Raw genomic sequence first — 17,151 nt, forward strand, 5'->3', positions numbered from 1 at the left:
CCATAATATGACCCACCAGCTATGGATTGATGGGTTGACACAACAGATAAATTGCAGATACTTTTTGAAACCCATTGACCAGCTAAACCTATTCTGGGCCCATTTGAGATGGCCTAGTCATTCCCCAGAATCCTAAACAGCTCTCAACATTGGATGGGATCCTAAAAGAAGGAAACTTTGCCAGAACCAGCATGTCAATAACATGTCTTGCAAAAAATATAAAATAGGGTGGATAATTCAGCAGGAGGCTCTGTGTTATTCAGGGTTCCCCTTGCTCATGATACGCCCCAGTTAGCCTACACTCTTAGAAAAAAGGGTTCCAAAAGGGTTCTTCGGCTGTACCCTTTTTGGTTCCAGTTAGAATCCTTTTGTTCCATGTAGAACACTATGTGGAAAGGGTTTTACATGGAACCCAGAAAGGGTTCTTCAAAGGGTTTTCCTATGGGGACAGCGGAATAACTATTTTAGGTTCTAGATAGAGGCCTACTGAGCTAATAGTGCTTTGGCGTGGGGATAAATAGGGAAGCAGGCAGGGGAAATATTTTAATGTTCAAGACATCAGAGACATGAATAAAATGGGGATAGTCTAATGTTGACCGGAGGGACTCAGTCTTTCTGGTTTTGGTTCTTTCAATTTAAGCGCTCCTTTTCGCGCTAACCTCAATTGTGACAGTTGTGCGCGGCCACGTAGCATATAGCTCAAGTGCCTGAGCGCGCCTCCTCCTCCAAACGACAGAGGGAGTGCGCGTTCTCCAGAGAGGAGGCTGGAGACGAGAGAGCGTGAGATCTCGGCTGCTGCCGTTGAGCTGCCGCTGCTGCTGAAGGGAAGGAGGAAAACATCATGAGCTCCAGGAAAGGTATGGAAATATTTTCTATTTTTCAAATATTCCGACTACGGGACAGCTTTTGTTGGTTTTGATAAGAGGTGGTGAAATTACGCGCGTGCGGGGGTTTCCAACCTTTTTGGTTATGGATGCTTGGACCGGCCAGCTATAGCTCGAGACTGATGTGTTGTTCTTTCTTTCTGTCCCTTCTCGGTGCTCGGACGTCGGTCCTACCTCTACATGAATCTAATCTCTTCTAGTGATGGCCATCCAGGCCCGAAAGAGAAGGCCCAAGGGGAAAAAAGACAAAGCAGCCCACGGAAGGAGGTAAGCAGGGCGGTGTTCGGAATGGAATGGAAGTGGTATTTGGAGGTGCTGTGCTCGTTTGTTATGTCTCTTGTGTCAGGTCGTGACAGCGGTTATTAGGCTTTCCGTAGAACGTCAGCCAGCTAAGCTGTCATTGTTGGCAGTGGCTGGTTGAGTAGTTGGTGCGAAGGCAACATACGGGGGAGAGTCTGTTTTGGGCACGTATGGCAAAACGCACACATAGGCAGGCATATTGCGAGGGCGGTGGTGCAGGTGCTGGTACGGGAACGGGAACTCTGGTCCAGCTCGTCTGGGCGCTCCAACTGTGTGGTGTCGGAAGTTGCCATTGGCAACGTTCCTCGGGCCCCGTTGTGTATGGATAGGTCGATGGATATCTTGTGCCTGGAATGGCTTTTTGCCCAAGGAGGATATGAATTGCATGCTGGAGTTGTATATCGTTGGCCTAATAAATCGGCAATGACTGACTCTTTCTGTGAAAACACTTGGGTTGTTGGGATTACCCAAACATGGGTTAATTTAACCATCAGTTGGATATTTTTTTACTTTCATGCTGGTTGACACAGCAGCTGGGTCTTTTTGAATGTAATCCTTAGGTTATTTTTCAGGAGGCGTGGCTTATCAGGGGTGTGGCTTTCAGAAAGTTCTTATTGACAACCTGTGAGAGTAAATGTAATTCTTGTTCATCATGTTACATTTACACACTGCAAATCAACATTTTCTTTAAAATGTTTAGCATTGTACACATTCTTCTAGAATATAAAGATTATTTATTACCAGAGGTGTTGACTAGAGTCTGACTTGGACTCAAGTCTGACTCGAGTCACACATTTGATGACTTGAGACTCTTCAAGATAGAAAATAAAATCACTTGACTTTGACTCGGAGCTTCAAGACTCGGGACTCGACTTTGACTTGAGTCTGATGACTTGAAACAATCGGGCGAAAGCGGAGAAGGGAGGCGTGCCCTTCTCAAATCGAACAGTAATCTGCGCAACTCTGTCATTTTGTCAACAAAGCAGCATGGTGCATCTTTTCCATAAAATACATGTTTTAATTTTGTAACTTGTTTTCATTGAGAAGGCAGATAAGGCGTTTTTATCAAAAGCAATCCCTTTTGCATGGGAAAACACAGAATCCTAGTAATTACTACACGTGATTAATTACGTCACTTTTGTTTAGAACCGACTTCGCTGTGGGCTTTGAACTGGGCGCCTGGCTCACGCCTGGGATCCAGCCCGGTTCCCAATTGAATGCAATAAACTTTCAGCTGATGCAAAACACGCCTACACAGATGAATCAAACCCCCTCAAGGAGAAGGTTTTGTGGGGTTGCGAGTGTGAAACAATGGGAAAAACATAAACAATTCATACATATTTTAATAGGCTATGTAGAGAATAGCCTACTATTTGTATTTTATATTTATACCTTTGCTTATTCGATCTAGTCACTAACATAGGCCCACGGCACTGCACCAAATTCTTGTTTAAAAAAACATCTAATAGTTTGGGTGGGTTACAATTATATAACTTAGTGGTGGGTACTGGTTATATGTCTAAAGATAGCTGTAACATCACACTACCTTCAATACTTACGGGATGAAGATGTAACTTTCAGGTAAATGAATTATGATATTTGTGAGGAAGAAAAAGGTGATGGACAGATCATGCTTTCCATCCGATCCTGCAGCCTCTGCTGCGTACAGGTAGGCCATATGATCCTGCTTGCTCTGGACTCCAGAGGAGTGACAATGTGACACGCTATCCCTAGTTGATATTGACTACTAACATGAATGACTTTCAGCTCAAAATGCAGGTGTAAAACACAGTTTATTTCGGTATCTTGTGTTTTGAATATAAATGCATCACCGTTTATGGCTGTAATGACAGGCTCCATTTGCGCATCGTTTATGCACACGTGTTCGCCCTTTGAGCACGTGCGTGTGCAGGGCTCGGAACCAGTCCTTTTTGGGGACTGAGCTAGAACAGATTGCTGATTTGATATACAGCTATAGGATCTGGTCGTATCTCCGTAACCCAGCACCAATAACCCACCATCAACAACCCAACCCTGCTCTTTTTAAATAAAACAGCCCAACTAAGTGACCCAATGCCTGCAACCCAGCAGTTGGGTGAACCAAACAACCCAGCATTTTTTTTGTGCAGTAGGTTACTTCAGCTGCAACTGAGACTGAAACCCTGAGCCTTGGTTGGGGGTTGTAAAAGAGATCTGACTGATGTGACAGGCATCCTCGGCCTCATTGCAGTAATGACAGCACAGAGACAGATAAGCATCCCAAATGAATAAACTAGCTACTTTCATCGGTTTAAAGGCACTATTTGTGAGTCACACTGGGGTCTGTGGCTGCTAGATGGCTGTTGGTGATGTAGCCTAACAGAGTGTGAGTGTTTGTGTAGACGAAGGACTTCTACTAGAGTGAGATAGATCTGGTGCAAATTTAGGTTTGGGTGTGTGATTGCTGTCTATTTCATGGTGCGTGAGCCGGTTATGACGAAGTGCAGTAGTTGGTATGCGCACGGCGGCACATTGGCCCTGTAAAGTGCATACGAATTGGTCTGGAGAGAGAGGAGCAGACTTCATGGCACAATGCTATTGGACCAAAGTCACCGGTGTAGTCACTGGCCACAATTCGGTGATTCCATACCAAGGTTCTGCCCACACAGGTGCGCTGTGGAAGGGGCTGGAATCGCTGTTGCTTCAGAAAACATTCACCAAATGAATCCACACGTCACTCACAAACATGTCAAATAGAAATGTATTGAAGCACAGTTTCTTTTCTTCTTCTTCTTGCCATTAATTGAATGATGTTAGAAATGTATCTTGTTATCATGCTGTTATAATTAGGGATGCACGATATATCGGTAAGCATATCGGAATCAGCCGATAATAGCTAAAAATGCCACCATCGGCCCGATGTCTAGTTTAACACCGATGTGCAAAACCGGTGTCATAGCTATGTAACGTAGGTAGATGAGGTAATGACGCCATTACAAATACTGCATTACACGTGCAACACAACATTCCTAACCTAGCCCACAATGTCTGCTGTGTGGATCTATTTTTAAGTTTCAAAGGAAGATAACAAAAAGGCCATATAAAACATTTGTACTGCTATTATTTCCCGAGGAGGGGAGAGGGTGAAATCTTTCAATACCACAAACATAATTACTAATTTGCATCACCCCCAGACGTTCAGAGACTACTTAGAACAAAAGCAGAAAAATGCTAAGGGCACACTTCCAGCAACTAAACAACTTCATGTCGATCAGTCATTCGAAAGAGTAAGAACATTTCAGCGAGACAACTCAAAGGCAAAATCCATTAACGCCAAGATAATGGTTTCATTGCCCTTGACAATCAACCGTTCTCTGTCGTGGATGATGTTGGATTTCGCCGACTGGACGAGCACCTCGAGCCCCAGTACACACTACCAAGTAGGCGCTATGTTTCAGATGTTTCCCTACCGGAGTTACACAGTATTGTTGAAATGCACATCCATGAGCTGCTTGCTATGGGTGTTACTGCTATTAGCTTCACGACTGACATTTGGATCAGCGATGTCAGCCCCATGAGCATGCTGAGTCTGACAGCACAGTGGGTCGATGAGGATTTCGTACTGAGGAAAGCTGTATTGCATGCTCAAGAACGTGCTGGTTCTCATACCGCTGCTGCCATTTCAATGGCATTTGAGAACATGTTTGAAACATGAACACACTCCTAGCTCCATTCGAACAACTAACTCAAGAAATAAGCTCATCAACTGCGACTGCAGCAGATGTGATACCCTCGGTCATGGCATTGAAACGCCTGCTCAACAAAACTACTGACAGACCGTGGGGTTAAAACTTGAAAAAGTACTCTAGTAGAGGCTGTGAACAAGCGATTCGGTGGCATTCTCTCTGAGCCGCTTTACTGTGTCGCCACCTTGCTCGATGCTAGGTACAAGGACCACTACTTCGATGCAGACAAGAAACAGGGTTTAAGTGAAATGTTACAGACACAGTTGGACAAGATGGAAACGGACACAGTGACAGTGCGCACCGACGAAGAGGACCCACGACAGAAGAGGCCACGGACAGACAGAGCTGAAACTTCACTGCTTGACATGTATGATGAAATCCAGGTTGAGAATGAAACGACTGAACAAATGAACAAGGAAACAGCACAGTAAGTAAGTGAAAGAAATAGGTTTTGATTATGTTTTACTGGTAATGGGGACTTAAATGCCAACAAAATAACTTTTTGTGTGTGTGTGTGTGTGTGTGTGTGTGTGTGTGTGTGTGTGTGTGTGTGTGTGTGTGTGTTTCAACTATTTAACTGTACTAGAATGCTTAAAAGGCCGCTAAAATTGTAAATATCGGGTATCGGTATTCGGTTTTTTGGGGGCAAGGTAAATATCGGATATCGGTATTGGCCAAAAATATTGGCCAAAAATGTCTATCTATCAATTTCAGTTGATTCATATTGGGTCTATTGACATCATGTGTGACTTCATGAGTATTGACATTGCTCTGAAAGAGACCTTAAAAATCAACCTGTATCACACTCTATCTTGGCCTTTGCCACCTTTTAAATGTCATAACTGTGTGTTTTGTTAAAGCTTGGCTGCTGCTGGGAACAATCTCTCTGTAGAGACATGCTTTGAGCCGGAGTGGAAACCACAACAAACAAACGCATGACATGTTCTCAGGTGACATCATAGCAATACTCAGGCAACAAGTTGTCCTTCCTGTCCATACATTTTCTGTGTGTGTGCATGTTTGTGCATGTGCGCATGAGCGTATAAGCTTATCATGTGTGCCCACGTGTGTGTGTTGTTTTGTGTATGGGTAGGCCCCTCAGGAGGACTATGTCTAAATGTCTGTCTATTGCTACAGACAGGAGGCTCATCTAGACCTATCTGAAACCAAAGGGGGCCAAAGCAAAGCAGTAGTACCATTGACCCACATCACAGCCTCCTCGCCATTCATATGGAGAGAACTCTCTTCTGTTTGCACCCCCCAGCCCCTGGAGGGTTACGCCCACCTGTCGACCCCCCCTGCCTATTTGGCTGACATCCGACCTGGCCACACCCTGCCATCAGAACAACACAGGGCCTGAGAGAGGAAGATCACAACAAAGCTGGGAAAATCAGAGGTTCCTTTCACTGATCCTCAGCAACAGCTACAGAGAAACAGAACAGGACACACACACACACACACACACACACACACACACACACACACACACACACACACACACACACACACACACACACACACACACACACACACACAGGGAGAGTACTGCTGGGCGTGGTGCAGAGTGTGTCTGTGTGTGAGTCTTCATGTCCATGTGTACATTTGTGTTAGGTTATGTAGATGGGATGGTTCTGAAATAGAGTATATGCAGTCTGAATTGGGCCTGAGTGCCTCATATTCTCTTCCATCTGTCTCATTCATGCTACCTCTTGACAGATTAAGTTTGCTCACTGCCCTTTAAATGGTTTCTGGGGGCAGTTTTTTAGGCCGTGGCAGCCAGTTATTTCTACAAGACATAACTTGTGACTTGATAGAATCTTTCATCTTTGATTTGTTTTATGGTCTATGTTATGAACAAGGTATTGACTGTGTGTGGGGGCGGCGGGATAGAGGGATTTGTTCATCATTCTGGCCACTTCTTTCTATCACAACATGCACTTTTCATCCAACTGTTGCTTATTTATTCAGTGGTTTATAGTCAGTTAGTAACTAGTAATGTGATCCTATCACCAACTCATTCACACAGGCATACAGGAGGCTGTATGCTCACACTTATCCTGGCATGACTGCCTGGGCGACTGCCTGAGTGAGTCATGGATCAACCTTTCCATGTCCAGCTTCAATGCTGCCAGAATTATTACATGATGAGTATACCTGTTTGTAGTTTGTTTTTAAACTTTATATGCATTATCAGATAGATTTGTAGGTTAACACATTGAGATGAATGATGGCTAAACCTCCCCTAACTCTAAAGATATGGTTCGAGATTACTCAGTCATCTCAATTCTGAGTTTATGATTTCTGCTAACATTAACTCAGAACCACTAGAGCAGCCATACTCAACTGGCGGACAGTGGTCCGGATCCGGACCCAAAACGGGGTCAATACGGACCGCATGTCCCGACTTTAAAAAATCGTAGTTATTATAACCAGATTACGTGCCCAGGGGCCTCGACCACCAAGGGTCCCCCATTTTCTTTTTGTTGAGTCACTCCAGTATCATATGAACACCCATAAGACATGGCAAAATGGGTAGAAATGCAGGAAATTTAAAAAACTGCTAAATGTTCTAAACGCCCCATGGCAAAATGTGTAGAATTACAGCAACATTTTCTTTCTGCCAACAAGAGGGGTGTGAACAGTTTGGGGTTGCGTGTTGACGGTTTGTTACTATGCCAATAAATTACAATATTCATCCAAACCTTTGCATTCGGAAAGTATTCAGACCCCTTGACTTTTTCCACATTTTGTTTGTTTACATCCTTTTTCTAACATTTCTGCAGCATGGAAGGTCTCCAAGAACACAGTGGCCTCCAACATTCTTAAATGAAAGAAGTTTGAAACCACCAAGACTCTTCCTAGAGCTGGCCGTCCTGCCAAACTAAACAATCGGGGGAGAAGGGCCGATGGTCACTCTGACAGAGCTCCAGAGTTCTTCTGTGGAGATGGGAGAACCTTCCAGAAGGACAACCATCTCTGCAGCTCTCCACCAATCAGGCCTTTATGGTTGAGTGGCCAGACGGAAGCCACTCCTCAGTAAAAGGCACATGACAACCTGCTTGGAGGTTTCCAAAAGGCACCTAAAGACTCTCAGACCATGAGAAACAAGATTCTCTGGTCTGATGAAACCAAGATTGAACTCTTTGGCCTAAATGCCATGCGTCATGTCTGGAGGAAACCTGGCATAGTGGTGGCAGAATCATGCTGTGGGGATGTTTTTCAGCGGCAGGGACTGGGAGACTAGTCAGGATCGAGGAAATGATGAATGGAGCAAAGTACAGAGAGATCCTTAATGAAAACCTGCTCTAGACCGCTCAGGGCCTCAGACTGGGGTGAAGGTTCACCTTCCAACAGAACAATGACCCTAAGCAAACAGCCAAGACAACGCAGGAGCGGCTACGTGACAAGTCGCTGAATGTCCTTGAGTGGCCCAGCCAGAGCCCGGACTTGAACCAGAACGAACATCTCTGGAGAGACCTGAAAATAGCTGTGCTGCGACACTCCCCTTCCAACCTGACAGAGCTTGAAAGGATCTGCAGAGAAAAATGGGAGAAACTCCCCAAATACAGGTGTGCCAAGTTTGTAGGGTCATACCCTAGAGGACCTTGAGACTGTAATCACTACCAAAAGTACTTCAACAAAGTGCTGAGTAAAGGGTCTGAATACTTATGTAAATGTTATATTTCAGTTTTTTATTTTTTATAAATTTGCAAACATTTCTAAAAACCAGTTTTTGCTTTGTCATTATGGGGTATTGTGTGTAAATTGAGGAGAGAGAAAAAAAAACGATTTAATCAATTTTAGAATAACGCTGTAACGTAAGAAAATGTGGAAAAAGTCAAAGGGTCTGCATACTTTCCTAATGCACTGTATAAACTGTGTGTGACCGGATCTGCTCAAATAGTGCTTGAGTACCCATGCGCTAGAGCTTCAATGACATTGCCATAATTCTGTGTATCACAGAGTTGGTGTTGTTAGTGATACTGTATCATAACTCCTAACTCCTATAAATATCCCAGCCTCAGTGCTAACAGTGTGTGTCGTATAATTCTGCTCCCTCCTTGTGTACTACTGTAATGTAGATCCCTGTATGAGCCCAATGCAGTCTGATTGATGTTGCTACATCAACAGCATTGATTTTTGTCTTGTGTTTCGCCAGCTGATGGAAGATTGGAGCAGGCTAGCGAACAGGACTGTGTGTGGTGCAGTGGAGTGAGACAGCCAGGTAGTGTAATGTTCTCTGGAATTCAGACAAATGGTTTTTCGCCGGTAGCTGAATAATATTGCTGCAGCTTACAACTCCCACTCTTGGAGTTAAGTCAAAGTTATAAATAGGTATATATAATAATAATAATATAATATGCCATTTAGCAGACACTTTTATCCAAAGCAACCTACTCTCATACATTTCACATACAGGTGGTCCCAGAAATCGAACCCACTGTCCTGCCATTGCTAGAGCGATGCGCTACTAACTGAGCTACAGAGGACCATGGTACCTGACTACGTTGTGGTGGTTCTTCAATGGAAGTCAGAGGACTAGGTACAGACTTCAACGTTGTCTGAGCAGACCTCAGCACAACCGCTGACTTAGGTTAATTCATTCATTTAATTGATTCCCAGAGAGGATCACTTAGTGATGGTGAAGAGCCAATACAGCAGACCATACCTTGTCCAGTCAGCAGAACCAACCAACATCAGTGACCTGAAGCTTATGTGCACTTGTTTACAGTTTGTTTGTGTAGATTGTCAATTCACATTGCTAGCGATGAGGGCTGTGCCATATAGGCCTTATCAGTATATGTCCCTGGTCAGAGATGTATGGACTGAGAGTGTGTCAAAGGGAAGTGGATTGGAGTGTGAGTGAGCAAGAGGAGGAAGCTCAGGAGTTCGATCCCTGCTGGACAGATTTGCTCAGCCAATGCTGCTTCATCAATACTGTGGCCTGGCTGAATGGATCTGATATCCACAGCTCAGCAGAGTAGTTGGCCCATGTGATGTACTAGGCAGTACACACTACCCTCTATAGCGCCTTGTGGTCAGAACCCAAGCAGTTGACTTACCAACTAGTGATGCAGCCAGTCAACATGCTTTCAATGGTACAGCTGTAGAACCTTTTGAGGATCTGAGGGCCCATGGCAAATCTTTTCAGCCTCCTGAGGGGGAGAAGGCGTTGTTGTGCCTTCTTCACGACTGTCTTGGTGTGTGTGGACTAGAGGTTGACCGATTTATGATTTTTCAACGCCGATACCGATTATTGGAGGGCCAAAAAAAGCCAATACCGTTTAATCGGCCGATTTTTATATATATATTTGTAATAATGACAATTACAACAGTACTGAATGAACACTTTTATTTTAACTTAATATAATATATAAATAAAATCAATTTAGTCTCAAAAAATGTATGAAACATGTTCAATTTGGTTTAAATAATGCAAACACAGTGTTGGAGAAGAAAGTAAAAGTGCAATATGTGCCATGTAAAAAAGCTAACGTTTAAGTTCCTTGCTCAGAACATGTGAAAGCTGGTGGTTCCTTTTAACATGAATCTTTAATATTCCCAGTTAAGAAGTTTTAGGTTGTAGTTATTATAGGAATTATAGGACTATTTCTCTCTATACCATTTGTATTTCCTATACCTTTGACTATTGGATGTTCTTATAGGCACTATAATATTGCCAGCCTAATCTCGGGAGTTGAAGTCATAAACAGCGCTGTGCTTCAAGCATTGCGAAGAGCTGCTGGAAAATGCAGGGAAGTGCTGTTTGAATGAATGCTTACGAGCCTGCTGCTGCCTACCACCGCTCAGTCAGACTGCTCTATCAAATATCAAATCATAGACTTAATTATAATATAATAAACACACAGAAATATGAGCCTTAGGTCATTAATATGGTCAAATCTGGAAACTATCATTTCGAAAACAAAACATTTATTCTTTCAGTGAAATACGGAACCATTCCGTATTTTATCGAACGGGTGGCAACCCTAAGTCTAAATATTCCTGTTACATTGCACAACCTTCAATGTTATGTCATAATTATGTAAAATTCTGGCAAATTAATGACGGTCTTTGTTAGGAAGAAATGGTCTTCACACAGTTGGCAACGAGCCAGGCGGCCCAGACTGCTGCATATACCCGGACTCTGCTTGCACTGAACACAAAAGAAGTGACACAATTTCCCTTGTTAATATTGCCTGCTAACATGAATTTCTAAATATGCAGGTTTAAAATGTTTTGTTGTGTATTGATTTTAAGAAAGGCATTGATGTTTATAGTTAGATACATTGGTGCAACGATTGTGCTTTTTTTCGCGAATGCGCTTTTGTTAAATCATCACCCATTTGGCAAAGTAGACTGTGATTTGATGATAAATTAACAGGCACCGCATTGATTATATGCAACGCAGGACAAACTAGTTAAACCAGTAATATCATCAACCATGTGTAGTTAACTAGTTATTATGTTAAGATTGACTGTTTTTTATAAGATAAGTTTAATGCTAGCTAGCAACTTACCTTGGTTACTTGCTGCACTCGCGTAACAGGTGGTCAGCCTGCCACGCAGTCTCCTCGTGGATTGTAATGTAATCGGCCATAATCCGCGTCCAAAAATGCAGATTACCGATTGTTATGAAAACTTGAAATTGGCCCTAATTAATCGGTCGACCTCTAGTGTGGAGCATGATAATTCCTTATTGATTTGGACACCAAGGAACTTGAAGCTCTCGACCCACTCCACTACAGCCCCGTCGATGTGGATGGGAGCATGCTCGTCCCTCCGTTTCCTGTAGTCCACAATCAGCTCCTTTGTCTTACTGACAGTGAGGTTGTTGTTCTAGCACCACACTCCGAGGTCACTGACCTCCTCCTTATAGGCCGTCTCATCAGCGTCAGTGATCAGACCTACCACTGTCTTATCGTCAGCAAACTTAATGATCATGGGTGAACGCAGCCCTGAGGGGCCCCCGTGTTGAGGGTCAGCATGGAGGATGTGTTGTTGCCTACCCACATCACCTGGGGGCGGCCTATCAGGAAGTCCAGGACCGAGTTGCAGAGGGAAGTGTTCAGTCCCAGGGTCCTGAGCTTAGTGATGAGCTTGGAAGGCACTATGGTGTTGAACACTGAGCTGTAGTCAATGAACAGCATTCTCACATAGGTGTTCCTCTTGTCCAGGTGGGAGAGGGCAGTGTGGAGTGCAATAGAGATTGCGTCATCTGTGGGTCTGTTGGGGCGGTATGCGAATTGGAGTGGATCCAGGGTGTCTGGCATGATGTTGTTGATTGAGCCATGACCAGCCTTTCAAAGCATTTCATGGCTACAGATGTGAGTGCTACCGGGCGATCTTGGTTATCTTGGCGTTCTTGGGCACAGGGACTTTGGTGGTCTGCTTGAAAAATGTAGGTATTACAGACTGGGTCAGAGAGAAGCTGAAAATGTCAGTGAAGACACTTGCCAGCTGGTCAGCGCATGCTCTGTGTATGCGTCCTGGTAATCCGTCTATCCCTGCGGCCTTGTGAATGTTAACCAATTTAAAGGTCTTACTCACACAGTCGTCCGTAACAGCTAGTGCCCTCATGCATGGTTCAGTGTTGCTTGCCTCAAAGCCAGAATATAAAGCATTTAGCTCATCTGGTAGGCTCGCATCACTGGCCAGCTCGCTTCTGGATTTCCATTTTAATCCGTGATAGTTTGCAAGCCATGCCACATCTAACGAGCATCAGAGCCGGGGTAGTAGGATTCGATCTTAGTCCTGTATTGATGCTTTGCCTGTTTTCGGAGGTTGTAGCGGGATTTCTTATAAGCATCCATATTAGTGTCCCTTCTCTTGATAGCAGCAGCTCTTGCCTTTAGCTCAGAGTTTTGTTGTCTGTAGTTGCACAGGTGACATGCTGGTAAAAATTGTGTAAAATGTACTTCAGTTTCCCTGCGTTAAAATCACCGGCCAGCATCGGTTTGTGATGGTAAAAAAATGTATATGAAAACTCTCTTGGTAAATAGTATGGTCTGCAGCTTATCATGAGGTATTCTAATTTAAGCAAGCAAAAACTCAAGACTTCCTTAACATTAGAGATCGTGCACCAGCTGTTTTTAACACATTCCTCCCCGCTTTGTCTTAACCAAGGCTGCCGTCCTGCCGTCCAGTTTAGACGATGCATGGAAAAACCAGATAGATGTGTATTATCCATGTCCTTGTTCAGCCACGACTCCGAGAAACATAGAATATTACAGTTCTTCAGGTCCCGTTGATAGGATTGTCTCAAACGGAGCTTGTCCAGTTTGTTCTCTAGTGACTGTACGTTCGCCAATTGAACGGAGGGTAGAGGCGGATTATTGGCTCGCCAACGTAGTCTTGTCAGGATGCCGGCTCATATGCCTCTTTTGAGCCGTCGCTTATAATTTTGAGTCTTGGGGATTGGGGCCTGGCCCGGCGTAAGCAGAACGTCCAGAGCTGCCAACTCGTTGAAATAGAAAGTATTATCAAAATCAAGGTTAGTGATCGCTGTTCTCATGTCCAAAACAAATAAAATGGCTATCCACTGCAGCGCCATCTAAAGGCTGTGTTGAATTCACAGTCAGGAGCATGAGGCTAAAGCCAAGCCCATAATCTTCACACACCCACTCACTTCTGGGCTTGTTATGGTAACATGAGATTACATTAAGTAGCCTACTCTGGTTGTCAACAGACACTTTCAAGACAGTAAGATGTTCTGAGGTGCTTCTGTCAAATATTACAGTTGTAATATAAAAGCAGCTAAACCATAGGCCAATGCAGGCTGTGTCATGATATCTAGATCAGTTGTTATTACCGTTTAGCTCACACATGACTGTATAACGATTGGGTAGGCTATATGAAAGCAATCTACTAATATGGAGGAATCCTCTGTTTTGGTATATGCAGTGGACAGAATAGCTAAGATGTCTCTCACAGGGAGAATGGTTTATTTGAATTTGATAAGGCAACATCATATTGATAAGGTCTCAGTGTGTGATATGCTCTTCCTGAAGGTTCTCCTCAGGTAGGACAAAGTGAAGGAGTAGAACTGATTGAATGGAGGCTAATTGAATGTGGATTGTGGAACTGCACCACCAGTGGAATAAGCACCAGGAGTGTTTTAGGTAGGGCTATGGGTATTCATGTGTAGAGTCCAGAAGAGGATCCCCTTCGTCTACACTGGGCTTGAAGTGATGTTGAGTTGATTTAGACATGATTATTTTGAGCGTTTTAACAGGGGTTCTTCAGCTTATATATATTTATACTCAATGTTAATGATGGTTAACTGTGGGTAAGTAGACTAACCCATTTTGGTTGCTGATTATTAGGATCCACAGATTACTGCCAAATCCACAAAACAAGGATGACCCATATTTGGTAGAACCAGCGGCTAGCCTATCCATTTAATCCACATTAAGGCCTAATGATTAGGACTGGCACTGGCACCATGTTCTCCTCAGGATTTGGTGGTGGATTTTGAAAAATGTTTTGATGTAGTATAGTTGCTGCTTAGTAAGATCAGACAGGCTTCTGGTCCTGTAAAACTACTGGAGTGATGAGACGCGAGGATCATCATACATGGGTAAGTAAGATGTTGTACTGGAGGGTTAACCTACATTCAATCAGTGTTCCTCTCATAACATATCTGAGCTGCAGTCCAGTTCCAGCCAGGGCCGGGCAGCCAGGCCATCGAGGGAAGATAGAAGCATTAGGGCATGTCATTCTGTATAAACATTCACTCACAGAGGATGCCAGAGATGGTGACGGCTCAAAGAAACAACTCTCTCCTGCCCTCTGCTGGTGGTTAAAGGTGAGGCGGTGAGAGAGGAAAAAGAGGTGTTGACCATCTTTTCTATTCATCCTCCTCTCTTTTATAAGCGTGGCCCCATATCTGATCATGAGAGTTTCTGATATTCTGAGAAGAGCTGCAAATAGAATAAGCCTAAGGCTTGTGTGTGAGAGAAATAACAAGAGATGTTGTGCCTCATACATTGTGTGATCACAACCAAGGTGTCTGCCAACTGCCCAGGCATCGTGATGGCAGTGTTGTGCTATGTGTTTGCCTATATGACCGTATGTATCTGACCTAGTCAATGGGTTAGTGTAAAACTCTCTTATCCACTAATGTGTGTGTGTGTGTGTGTGTGTGTGTGCGCGCGCGCGTGTCTGTTCTTATTGGGTTCAGGATTAACCAGCAGCTCAAAGCCTACCTGCCAATAATACAATTGGTGGGCGTGTCTCTCTCTCCTCTATTTGTCTCAAAGAACCTAAAATCAAATCAAAGTTTATTGGTTGCGTACACAGATTTGCAGATGTTATTGCAGGTGCAGCGAAATGCTTGTGTTTCTAGCTCCAATAGTGCAGTATACCTAGTAATAAAAAAGTTAAAGTAAAAAATAAATAATAAACAAATATAATCCAGAAAAATAAGGAAATAACACACAATAATCACATTAGACAATCATTATGTATTATCAATGATATATCAATTATACTGTACTAAAATATAAATGCAACATGTAACAATTTAAACAATTTTACTGAGTTACAGTTCATATAATCAAATCAGTCCATTGAAATAAATTCATTATGCCCCAATCTATGGATTTCACTTGACTGGTCAGGGCTGCAGCCATGGGTGGGCCTGGGTAGGCATAGGCCCACCCACTTGGCAGCCAGGCCAACCCACTGAGGAGCCAGGCCCAGGCAATCAGAATGAGTTTTTCCCCACAAAAGGGCTTAATTACAGACATAAATAGTCCTCAGCACTCCCTCAGATGATCCCATATGTGAAGAAGCCGGATGTGGAGGTCCTGGGCTTGCGTGGTTACAAGTGGTCTGTGGTTGTGAGGCCGGTTGGATTCCATGTTTATGTACATAGGGCAGCAGCCTGTAAGGTGCAGAGTTGAGTAACCAGGTGGTAGCCGGCTAGTGACTAAGTTCAGGGCAGGGTACTGTGTGGAGGCCGGCTACTAACAGTGACTAAGTTCAGGGCAGGGTACTGGGTGGAGGCCGGCTAGTGACTAAGTTCAGGGCAGGGTACTGTGTGGAGGCCGGCTACTAACAGTGACTAAGTTCAGGGCAGGGTACTGTGTGGAGGCCGGCTACTAACAGTGACTAAGTTCAGGGCAGGGTACTGGGTGGAGGCCGGCTACTAACAGTGACTAAGTTCAGGGCAGGGTACTGTGTGGAGGCCGGCTACTAACAGTGACTAAGTTCAGGGCAGGGTACTGGGTGGAGGCCGGCTACTAACAGTGACTAAGTTCAGGGCAGGGTACTGTGTGGAGGCCGGCTACTAACAGTGACTAAGTTCAGGGCAGGGTACTGGGTGGAGGCCGGCTACTAACAGTGACTAAGTTCAGGGCAGGGTACTGTGTGGAGGCCGGCTACTAACAGTGACTAAGTTCAGGGCAGGGTACTGGGTGGAGGCCGGCTACTAACAGTGACTAAGTTCAGGGCAGGGTACTGTGTGGAGGCCGGCTACTAACAGTGACTAAGTTCAGGGCAGGGTACTGTGTGGAGGCCGGCTACTAACAGTGACTAAGTTCAGGGCAGGGTACTGGGTGGAGGCCGGCTACTAACAGTGACTAAGTTCAGGGCAGGGTACTGTGTGGAGGCCGGCTACTAACAGTGACTAAGTTCAGGGCAGGGTACTGGGTGGAGGCCGGCTACTAACAGTGACTAAGTTCAGGGCAGGGTACTGTGTGGAGGCCGGCTACTAACAGTGACTAAGTTCAGGGCAGGGTACTGTGTGGAGGCCGGCTACTAACAGTGACTAAGTTCAGGGCAGGGTACTGGGTGGAGGCCGGCTACTAACAGTGACTAAGTTCAGGGCAGGGTACTGGGTGGAGGCCGGCTACTAACAGTGACTAAGTTCAGGGCAGGGTACTGTGTGGAGGCCGGCTACTAACAGTGACTAAGTTCAGGGCAGGGTACTGGGTGGAGGCCGGCTACTAACAGTGACTAAGTTCAGGGCAGGGTACTGGGTGGAGGCCGGCTACTAACAGTGACTAAGTTCAGGGCAGGGTACTGGGTGGAGGCCGGCTACTAACAGTGACTAAGTTCAGGGCAGGGTACTGGGTGGAGGCCGGCTACTAACAGTGACTAAGTTCAGGGCAGGGTACTGTGTGGAGGCCGGCTACTAACAGTGACTAAGTTCAGGGCAGGGTACTGTGTGGAGGCCGGCTACTAACAGTGACTAAGTTCAGGGCAGGGTACTGGGTGGAGGCCGGCTACTAACAGTG

The 17,151-nt window shown here is 44.7% G+C and overlaps 1 protein-coding gene across 4 annotated transcripts in view; it reads left to right on the forward strand.

Annotated features, from left to right (window-relative positions):
• The first annotated feature begins 731 nt into the window (after nucleotides 1-731).
• The window catches only part of LOC106584470 (SRSF protein kinase 2), an 88,972-nt gene continuing 72,552 nt past the window's right edge, over nucleotides 732-17,151 (forward strand). For 3 of the 4 annotated variants that reach the window (XM_014169832.2, XM_014169833.2, XM_014169838.2), the window contains exons 1-2: nucleotides 733-857; nucleotides 1,085-1,151. In XM_014169832.2, the coding sequence (XP_014025307.2) occupies nucleotides 842-857; nucleotides 1,085-1,151 (83 nt within the window). In that variant the 5' untranslated portion in view covers nucleotides 733-841. Of the gene's footprint in view, nucleotides 858-1,084; nucleotides 1,152-17,151 lie in introns of all 4 variants that reach the window. The other variant, XM_014169835.2, reaches the window with a different exon arrangement.

This window comes from Salmo salar, chromosome ssa23 (assembly GCF_905237065.1).
Source record: "Salmo salar chromosome ssa23, Ssal_v3.1, whole genome shotgun sequence".
Lineage (NCBI taxonomy): Eukaryota > Metazoa > Chordata > Actinopteri > Salmoniformes > Salmonidae > Salmo > Salmo salar.